At 52.0% G+C, this 10,901-nt stretch overlaps 1 protein-coding gene across 1 annotated transcript in view; it reads right to left on the bottom strand.

Moving 5' to 3' along the window:
• The window catches only part of ASB18 (ankyrin repeat and SOCS box containing 18), a 64,033-nt gene extending 58,799 nt beyond the window's left edge, over positions 1-5,234 (bottom strand). The window contains exon 1 of the mRNA XM_012648817.1: positions 5,030-5,234. Coding sequence (XP_012504271.1) covers positions 5,030-5,234 — 205 coding nt within the window. The remainder of the gene's footprint in view (positions 1-5,029) is intronic.
• Between the last annotated feature and the right edge of the window lie 5,667 nt (positions 5,235-10,901).

Genomic DNA, 10,901 nt, shown 5'->3' on the forward strand with positions numbered 1-10,901 from the left:
TTTGTCCCTACCTTTGTGTCCATCCTCCTGCCTTGGACCCTTGCCTTCTCTCACCGGGACAGCTGCCTTCACTTACTTCCCAGCTAGACTCACTCTCCTACCCTCTTTTTTGGTGTCCTTCAAATCCTAGACTCCCATTGCAGCCGAGTGGCACACCCAGCACGCAGGTCTGCTCCCTCTTTGACCCCACAGAAAGCAGACGCAGGACCTCAGGGAAGGCAGGCGAGGTTAAGGGAACCAACTAGGCCGGCAGCAGCTGTCGTCGTCGGAGGCCTTTCCCATCCCTGCACCTGAAGGGGCCGGCGGGGAGGGGGGTTGCCAGCCAGGAGCTGAGCCTGCAGCAGAAGGGGCCGCCAAACCACAGCAGCGACCTGGCAGGGAGGGGTCCCGGGGAGCGAATGCCTGCCCGCCCCCTCTGCTCCTTTCAGTAACTGCACCCAACACAGGAGTCAGAGGCTGGGGCGGACTGACTCAGTCCCTCGAGATCAGCCTCTTGGGGCTGCCAGGCAGGATGGGTCTAGAGGGAAATGCAAAATGCATAGCTCAAGGCTCTCGGGCAAATCACCATTTATGATCACGGAGTCTCCCCTCCCAGCCCCTGGGGCGGTCTCCCCAAAAGGTGACAGGTGCCAAGTTTGGGATCACAACTCGTAGGTCCACAAACCTCAGAAATTAGGAACAACAAGGTAAAGAAGAAGCAGGAGATGGTTTCTCCCCAAAGCCTGAAGCAAATTGCTTAAGTCCCCCAGTGAGAGGCAGCCCGGGAAGCACAGCCGGACCACAGGGTGGGCTTCCACACCCTGGAAGCCCCAGTCATAGACTGCGCTCTTCGTCACGTCGAAAGCTCTGTTCCCTAGAATCAATGTCCCACGCACGTTCCATTTCAGTGTTCCTTCTGCCTGCTGTACACACGTGTGCATATGCACACGTGTACGTGTGTGTGCACGGGTGTGTATCTTGCCTGCTCATGTATTGGGAGGGGGTCTGTGGGGGACAGCAGCCCCCAACATCCCGCAGGGCAAGACCAACGCTGGGGGCAGCTCTGACAAGCTGGAAAGTGGCACAGACCAGGGAAAACACCTTCAGCAAATTCGACAAAGGGGTTATCTCTACGGTATGTGAAGAAGTCCCACAAAATGACAAAAAAAAGATTCAAAGAGATGGGGAGATAGTGCCCAGGGACCCCAGAGGCCTACAAAGAAGCACAGGACTTCATGCTCAGCAGTGAGGAGAGGACGGACAGGCAGGAGGTCGTGCTGAGGAAGCACCACCGGCGGACGCTTGCTAAACCTGCAACTCGAACACTCATGACCAGCAATGCTCGTGGGTGAGGTTGCGCTGAAACACGCCCTCCCACTGTCACGGGGAACAGAAATCCCTTTGGAAAACAATTTGGAAACACACTTCAAGCAAACTTTATATTCTTGTCCTAGTAATTCTGCTCCCAGCAATGTACCCTGAGGATATATCCCCAAATACGAGAGAAGCTATACGCATGCTAACAAAGACGCTCATCGCGGCATTATTTATGGAAGTAAAAATGTAAACAAATACTCTCCCTTTGTAAGCGTTCGCTTTGAGGATTTTGTGGTTAATCACCTCCATAGGTGATTGAATTAGGAAGACGACGTAGCAACATGGAAAATACTTTAGGTTTAGACTTTTTAGATCTCAAGGGAGCAGAGCACGAAATTACGTCTATGATTGGTTATAAGTAGATGAAATTTACACATGCAAATGGATGAACTTGGAAATAAATGGAGCCACGAGAGCTGCCTCTGTGTTAGAACGCTGGAGCCGAGGGTTCATGTTTCGCGTTGTGTAGCACACACACACACACACACACACACACACACACACAGTACATGCAGTATGTGTATTCCAGGCAGTGTCCACTCCCAACACGGGCCGCATTTCAAGGTTGTTCCCATAAATTCCAACCACTCTTCACAGATTTTGCAGACCCACACGTGCATGTGAGCCCGGACAGCTTCGCTCCATCAGACGTGCTCTCCAAGGACCTGCGCTCGCCTTAGCCACTGCTTGCTGTCACGCTCAGAGTAAAGGAACCCGCGCCCTCCTGAGGCTGCGACAGCCAGTCTTCAGGACCACGGCCTCAGAGAAGGGCGGAGGAGGAAGGAACCTAAACAATGATCCGACCCAGCGGTTCCCGAAGAGCGTCTGCAAACCACCGCTTCTACGTGCTCTCAGCAGACGTGACGGTTCTGGGGCAGATGAGGAAGCATCCCAAATGCAATGGCAACCCTTGAGTCCCTCTTTGCTGCGTCCTTGTGCTAGTCTCTGAGAGGGGATTCAGCAAGGGGCGTTTCCCAAGCTCATCCCACCATAGAGAGCTCCATGGAAGCTTGGGGATCTGTTTGGAAAGCACCAGTCTAATCTCACACCCTGTTAACAAGCGGAGACATTGGTACAGAGAGGGAAAGTGACTTTCCTGAGGTCACACAGCTCAGTGGGAGAAGCTCAATACATTGTCACAATCACAGACCCCTCCATTTTCTTTCTCAGCTGGTGGCGCTATCCTCTAATCATCACCACGACCTTCCCATCGAGCCTCCCACGTATTTCTCATCTTTGTCCCTACCTTTGTGTCCATCCTCCTGCCTTGGACCCTTGCCTTCTCTCACCGGGACAGCTGCCTTCACTTACCTCCCAGCTAGACTCACTCTCCTACCCTCTTTTTTGGTGTCCTTCAAATCCTAGATTCCCACTGTAGCCGAGTGGCACACCCAGCACGCAGGTCTGCTCCCTCTTTGACCTGAAGTGCAGCCGCTTTCTCGGTGATGGAGTCGTTGGTGACAAGACGTGCCCTAAGGATCACACGCTTGTTCATTTAGGAACAACCATCCTGACATGAAACCACCGGGAACAGACTCAAGCACTGAAGGTACGTCCTCAGCACCCAACCGTCCCTGTCCCCCTGAGCCGTGCCGTTTGGTAGGAAATGTACATCTGCATAGAAGCTGTAACTTAATGGATCTATTGCGGAAGGGAGCGTGCCTTTCCTAACAGATATTTCATTTAGTAAAGTGTTGGGGACAGGAAAGATTTTGCAGCGCAATTAGTAACATGAAGCAAAACAGTATTTTAACTCAAGGATTCCGAGTACACAAATATTCAGCCGGCCGGGACAGGTTGCGAAGGGGGATGTGGAGAGGGACACTTGCTCCAGGCAGAATCCCACAGAAAGCAGACGCAGGACCTCAGGGAAGGCAGGCGAGGTTAAGGGAACCAACTAGGGCGGCAGTAGCTGTCGTCGTCGGAGGCCTTTCCCATCCCTGCACCTGAAGGGGCCGGCGGGGAGGGGGGTTGCCAGCCAGGAGCTGAGCCTTCAGCAGAAGGGGCCGCCAAACCGCAGCAGAGGAGTCCCGGGGAGCGAATGCCTGCCCGCCCCCTCTGCTCCTTTCAGTAACTGCACCCAACACAGGAGTCAGAGGCCGGGGCGGACTGACGCAGTCCCTCAAGATCAGCCTCTTGGGGCTGCCAGGCAGGATGGGTCTAGAGGGAAATGCAAAATGCATAGCTCAAGGCTCTCGGGCAAATCGCCATTTATGATCACGGAGTCTCCCCTCCCAGCCCCCGGGGCGGTCTCCCCGAGAGGTGACAGGTGCCAAGTTTGGGATCACAGCTCCTGGGTCCACAAACCTCAGATATTAGGAACAACAAGGTAAAGAAGAAGCAGGAGATGGTTTCTCCCCAAAGCCTGAAGCAAATTGCTTAAGTCCCCCAGTGAGAGGCAGCCCGGGAAGCACAGCCGGACCACAGGGTGGGCTTCCACACCCTGGAAGCCCCAGTCGTAGACTGCGCTCTTCGTCACGTCGAAAGCTCTGTTCCCTAGAATCAATGTCCCACGCACGTTCCACTTCAGTGTTCCTTCTGCCTGCTGTACACACGTGTGCATATGCACACGTGTACGTGTGTGTGCACGGGTGTGTATCCTGCCTGCTCATGTATTGGGAGGGGGTCTGTGGGGGACAGCAGCCCCCAACATCCCGCAGGGCAAGACCAACACTGGGGGCAGCTCTGACAAGCTGGAAAGTGGCACAGACCAGGGAAAACACCTTCAGCAAATTCGACAAAGGGGTTATCTCTACGGTATGTGAAGAAGTCCCACAAAATGACAAAAAAAAGATTCAAAGAGATGGGGAGATAGTGCCCAGGGACCCCAGAGGCCTACAAAGAAGCACAGGACTTCATGCTCAGCAGTGAGGAGAGGACGGACAGGCAGGAGGTCGTGCTGAGGAAGCACCACCGGCGGACGCTTGCTAAACCTGCAACTCGAACACTCATGACCAGCAACGCTCGTGGGTGAGGTTGAGCTGAAACACGCCCTCCCACTGTCACGGGGAACAGAAATCCCTTTGGAAAACAATTTGGAAACACACTTCAAGCAAACTTTATATTCTTGTCCTAGTAATTCTGCTCCCAGCAATGTACCCTGAGGATATATCCCCAAATACGAGAGAAGCTATATGCATGCTAACAAAGACGCTCATCGCGGCATTATTTATGGAAGTAAAAATGTAAACAAATACTCTCCCTTTGTAAGCGTTCGCTTTGAGGATTTTGTGGTTAATCACCTCCATAGGTGATTGGAATTAGGAAGACGACGTAGCAACATGGAAAATACTTTAGGTTTAGACTTTTTAGATCTCAAGGGAGCAGAGCACGAAATTACGTCTATGATTGGTTATAAGTAGATGAAATTTACACATGCAAATGGATGAACTTGGAAATAAATGGAGCCACGAGAGCTGCCTCTGTGTTAGAACGCTGGAGCCGAGGGTTCATGTTTCGCGTTGTGTAGCACACACACACACACACACACACACACACACACACACAGTACATGCAGTATGTGTGTCTGCACATAGGCACGGAAGTCAGATGTCCAAGTACATGTCGTCTGCCTTTTCCAGCCATCTGCCCCCTACCTCCAGGAATGCCCCCCGCCCTCCATCAACGTGATTTAGTAGTTTGGTTCCAGACCGAGCAGACGCCGTCCGGTTACCTAGCAGCATGCCGGGGGGCAGCTGAGCCGCGGGGTCTTTCATCCAGTCGTCATTGGCCAGCTCTATCACGGCGTCCACGGGCCGGACTTCAGCACAGATCACACTCCTCACGCCCTCCTCATCCTTGGCGTCCAGGGCAGCCTTTAATCTCTTCACCAAATCTGAGTTCAGCGGGTAGTCGGGAAGATCATCAGAGGTGGACATCGTGATGTCGCCTGTGGACGGTCCAGCCCTTCTCCCCCTTCTGAAGCCCGTCCGAGTCAGCAGCCGGCCCCAGAGTGGTGCGGGCGCTGCTATAAATAGAGGACACCCGGCTCCTGTTACAGGCGGGTGAGGGCCACCCGCCAACGGCCCTGCCACCCTTCCTCACAGGGGGACGTGAAGGAGTCTTTGCAGCGGCTGCAGTGAGGGATTATTCTAGAGACGGGGCAGCAGACATGTTTGTGAGCCGGGCGAGGGGGGACAGTATTTTCAAAGAAAGCTCTCGTAGGAATTGTGGAATAATGTCTTCTTTTATCACAACTGAGGCTCGATCCAGAAACTTTAAAAACCTTTCCCGAGACTGGGCTTGCAACGTCTGTTCTGTTGAAAGGGACGTTTCTAATATTCTACACCTCGCGCTCCTTCGCTTCATGCAAAAGCGGAGCCGGTCGCCTGCAAATTGGACGTGCCTTGAACCGAGTAGAATGGAGCGGCATCTTCAGTTTCCAAATTCGGGGACGGACTGGCTGGTCTCAGGAAGACAAAGCATCACAAAAGTGGAAAATAAAGTAACCTGAATATCAGCTGCAGCCTCCCCGCCCTCGAGGCTGGTAGACGTGGTTCAGAGCACATAATTCCACGACACGTGCAGCGCAGAGCCCCCCGCGTGGATTTCTGGGCACTTGGGGGTGGGAGGCTTTTTTTCTCACAGTGACCTCTGTCTTCAGTGTCCCGGGGTCGCCCACGTCAGCCTGTACCCGGGCGCAGCTGTGTGAGCGGTTTCCCTGCGAATGCCACGTGTGCTCGGGTCTCTGGGGGGCCCCGGGCTGGCCGTGTGGCTTTCGCGTGGTCTCCCAACTGTGCCACCCGTCTTGCCACCTTGTCACTTTTTCACTCTCTTTCTTCTCCTCTTGTGATTCATTTTATGCGTCAACCTGGTTGGGAGTCGGCGCCCAGATGCTTGGTCAAACATTATTCTAGATGTTTCTGTAAAGGTGTTTTTTGGATCAGATTAACATTTTTTAAATCAGAGGACTTGGAGTGAAGCAGATGGACCTTCCGGTTTCTGGCTACAGAGATGTACCAGGAATGGCCCAGCCAGTGATGAATAACTTAGTTAATCTCCCCAAGCCTTCTATTCTTTGACAATAGTAGCTGCTTGCCTTCTATGATAAAACCCCAGTGGATTTTGCAGTGACAACAGCCAACCCTGACTCCCTGAGTGAAGGAACAACGGTGTCATGGGCTGGGCTCATGGATGAGCAGGCGGCCAGAGCCACTGCCGTGACTGTCCTCCAGTGTCACAGACACTGGGGGAGACATATTGGGATCCCCGGCAATGGACTCTGCCCAGCGAGGAGGTGCGATCCTGGGGGGTCTGTCTCCAGTCCAGATGTCTGGCCAAAGTGCAGAGCGTGGCTGGGCTCCGCTTCATTCTTGGCCAAAGAACTAGGGGTTTGGAGAGAGATTTTTGAGCTTAAATTTCCTAACACAGACGCTTTGCAGCATCGAACGCCTTACATTCAGAGAGAAATCTAGCACTCGCACATTTGTATAAATACAATGAGAGGGAGGGTAGTGACCACAGGAAAATTATCAGCATTGGGGTAGAAAACAGAACGAGATTATTAGAGACTGCTATCAAACTTCAAATCAGAAGGGAGGTAAAGATGAGGCACTTGTTAGGCAGATAATAAGACGACAAAGCCTCAAAATACGGCACTCACTGATCTTAATTACCACGCGATCTGCTGGGGGCTTCATCAGTGGCACATACACTATGCTAATTATTCCGGCTAATTTTGTTATAATGTAATTCTTTATCAACCCTGCTATGTATAAATTAGGAATTGAAATGTAACTAACACAAATTATATTTAAGGCAACATGAATTTCTTTATTTCAGTATGAAATCTTCTGATCTCTATTTCTTTATCTTTCTTTTTTTGATTAGCTATTGTGACCCCCTCCCTGTCCCAGTCCCTCACAGCCCGAACCATCACTGGGGAGAAGGGAACCCAGCACCAATATTTCCCCCGTAACTTCTTGCAGATTGTATGCTTGGCTTTCTCCTTCAGCCAGTGTCCTTGAGAGGTGCGGAATGTGTTTAAGCAATCAAAGGTAGACAGATCCCAGCTTCCTCCAAATCAGATAAAGGTCGTTTCATTGTTCTCTTTTAATTATTAAATAATCATTGGAGGGTGCCATAATTCATGCATTTTTAGTGATATATTGTGTATGACTTACATCAAGTTATGTTTACAAATGTGTCTAGATGAGGACTAATGACACACACCTTATAGAGAAGCATCAATATTGCCTGGAGATTTCTGTCACGTGGGTTTGCTTCCAGCGAGGCCAGGCCGCCAGCCTGGGAACTTCTTCTCTATCAAGACTTTTGGTTTTGAACAAATTTGAAGCAAAATAACAATGTCTAATGAATAAATGGATACAACTGGGGTCTAATTTAGGCTCAGCACCAAGTCAGCCACCCAGGGAAGATCACGGTTGGGAGAAACAGACAGTCCCAAGTGTGACCTCAGAGACTGCACTGTCCTGACTCACGCGCAGGGACCGTGGTGTGGTTCTGCAAATGGACCCGCTTCTGCACTCAGTTCTTTGAGCCTGAAATGTCTCTGCTTTTCCCCGAGTGTCTGGAGAGATGCTCCTTCACCTCACTGGTTCCCCTGGGTACCACTGGGTCATGCTCACCTCCAGAGCCAGTGTCGGACCCTCCCAGCTGGGGCTCAGACGGGGCTTTGTTCCCAGGCCAGGGGCTTCCCTCACTTCTCACCATTCTCTCCAACGCCCAGGGTCTTACTTTCGCTTCTCCTAATTCCCAGCTCCGGCGACACGGATGTTTCTCCCTGTGGTCGGAAGCTTTTCAACTTGGCTGAAGAGTCCTTTGAATTTCTTTCTGGTGAGTCTCTTACAGCTTTTCTGCCTCGATGGTTTGAACCAAGACGTTTGTGTGAATGTGTTTACTGTTCCGTGGCGGGACTGGCTCACCTGTCACCCTACCTGGCCACGGGAGCCACGTCCCGAGGCCCTGGGACTCCATGTTGATGGGCCACTCTTTGTGCAACCAGACAGCAGGGCTGTGTTCATTTTCTCTGCATCTTCGTGTCCACATGAAGGGATGTGGGTATAAACTAACCATGGTGAAAGTCCATGGCAATTCTTGCACGATGTTTCTTTTTCTGTTGGGGGCATGATTTGTGATGGCACGAGGATGGAGTTGTCCTACTGGAAATGCAGACATTTCCCATTAATATGACTATCAAAGGCAAAATAACAAACAAATGAATTTCGTTCGATAAGCACTCTTTGAGCCCTAGTCTATGCCAGACTCTTCCTGGTGTGCTGAGAGTATAGCTCACTACATATTAATGTTACACGCTGACTCTATAGCCCGTGGTATGTGCCAGGCACCCTCGTAAAGGCGTTGAGGACATAAACCCGTTCTCTCCTCTCCACAGTCCTGCGAGGCAGGTGCTACCGCCACCATCACTTGGCAGATGCGGGCACTGGGTAGGGAGGTGACTTGCCCGAGGTCTCACGGCTGCCAAGCGGCTGAGTTTCGACGCGAACGCGCAGCCTGGCTGTGCCTCGGGGCTGTGCCGTTCTGCTTCTTGGCGTGTGACACCGCCCTGGGCCAGTCCTGCCTTCTCCAAGTCAGCTTCTTCCTCTTCTTCTCTTTCTGTTCTTTTTGGTCTTTTTTGAGATGCCATATTTTGGGAAAAGATGAGGAAGGTGGGGGAGGGAGGGAAGAGGGGCAAAGGCAGGGGCCAGGAGAGTTTGGGAGACTCCAGGAGAAGATTCCCGGGAGTGTGCGGGAACTGGAGGGAGAACGAAGGCGATCAGTCTGATGTACTCTCTGGTTGCCGGACGGTGTTTTCTAATCACGACACTGTTCTGAGACCGGACCACCAGGGTCACGGCTTTTTAAGAGTCACAGAGCTGCTATGTGCACCCCTGTCCGTGACCGGGGGAAGCGCGAAGCCCCGATCGGGCGCAGGGGTGCGAGGTGAAAATCTGCCTTCCGAGACTGCGACGTGAAAATCAGCCCCATCCGTCCAGGCAGGGCCATGTGAGTCGCCTGAAGGATGAAGAAGGACAATTCGAAATAGTTGTCTGCCTTCAGTTTTCAATTCCCCTCATCACAAATAATCTTTGAAATAAATAAAAATGGAGAAAATCTGTGCCCGTGATTGAACTTGCAGCGAAATGCATCCTTATGACGAAACATTCGAGGAATTTCTGTGAGAAACAGGGCCGGCAAGATGGAGGGCGGGCGAGCAGCTCGCAGAGTAGCAGGAAATGCAGGGGGGGCCTGGGCTAGGGGCGGCGCAGATCTTGCCCCACCGGCAGGTTCCGGAAGGGCTCTGAGTGCCACGGGGTGCCCAGAACATCAGCATCTCGCGTCAAGCGCAGCTCCTGGTGGCCGGCGCCCGCAGGCGGCGTGTGGCCGGGGCAGAGAGCGGCAGGCTCCGGGGGGCAGTCACGCATGTTTCAGGAAGGGCATTGCCTTACATACGGTTATGTATTAAAAACAGAACAAACAAGCAAATACAGAACAGGAGAAACCCCTTGACCCCCTGGTGAAGCCCCCTGGCCATCCCTGCTGCTAGTTCTTTCCAATTTCTACACCTTTGTTCCAGAAAAATAAAATGTCTATAAAGTTAGAGTCTGTCCTCTTCTCTCAGTCTGGGTCTGAAAATGTTTGACCACCGCCACACACGCTCCACGCCCCGACCCAGCTGTTGGCGGGCAGCCCCCGACGCCCCTCCTGGTATTCATGCCCCGGTGCTAGCTTCCCCCTTCGGCGTGGGACAGCCGCCCGCCACAGCTGGGCCGGGTCTGGACGATGCGGCTTCCCTCTCGCAGGTACCGTGCCCTGAAGCAGAAGGGGTGGACGGCCACTCTGCAGATCAGGACACAAAAAAACTGCGGCCGTTGTCTCGGGTCTCTCCTTAGCTCCCGCTGGCGCTGCTCACCCCGGGGGCAGCCGGGCTGCGAGGACGCCCCATGAGGGGTCCCACGGGGGGACTTGAAACTGGACGCTCTGAGGCTGCCCACAGTCAACTGAGGAGCTCGGCACTGGAACCTTCCTCTCCTGAGAGACTCTGAGCCGGAGCCACCTGCCTAAGCCGTGCCCGGTTTCCTGACTCGCAGAAACTGTAAAATTATAAATGTTTGCTGCTTTAAGCCATTAGGTTTTGGGGGTAATTTGAGGTAATTTGTTATGCAACAATAGATAATTAACACATCACCTTAATTACCATTCGAAGAAAGCCACGGACCTTATCCTTCCCCGTTTAAGAGTAAGAAAAGTGCAGACTCTGATTCAGTAGAACAACAGAATGGATTCTTTTGCGTCATCAGAGCAAATGTCCTTTGACTAAACGGTTTCTGTGAGAAATTAGAGAAAATATGAGAAAAATCTTTACTAATTCATGCCACTGCTGAGAATCTAGGTAAACATGAGGCTGAAAAAGGAATGGTTGGAGATCAAAGAAGAATCCTCAGAGATACAAATCATATTTCCAATTTTCAAATAAAATTGATACAGGGATTGGAGTTACAGAAAATCAAACTGGTGATTTAGAAGATCAGACACAGAAATTCTCTCAACCTCAGAGTATAAAAGGGACAAAACGGTGCCCATGA

Source organism: Propithecus coquereli, unplaced genomic scaffold, assembly GCF_000956105.1.
Source record: "Propithecus coquereli isolate 6110/MARCELLA unplaced genomic scaffold, Pcoq_1.0 Scaffold295, whole genome shotgun sequence".
In the NCBI taxonomy this organism is placed as follows: domain Eukaryota; kingdom Metazoa; phylum Chordata; class Mammalia; order Primates; family Indriidae; genus Propithecus; species Propithecus coquereli.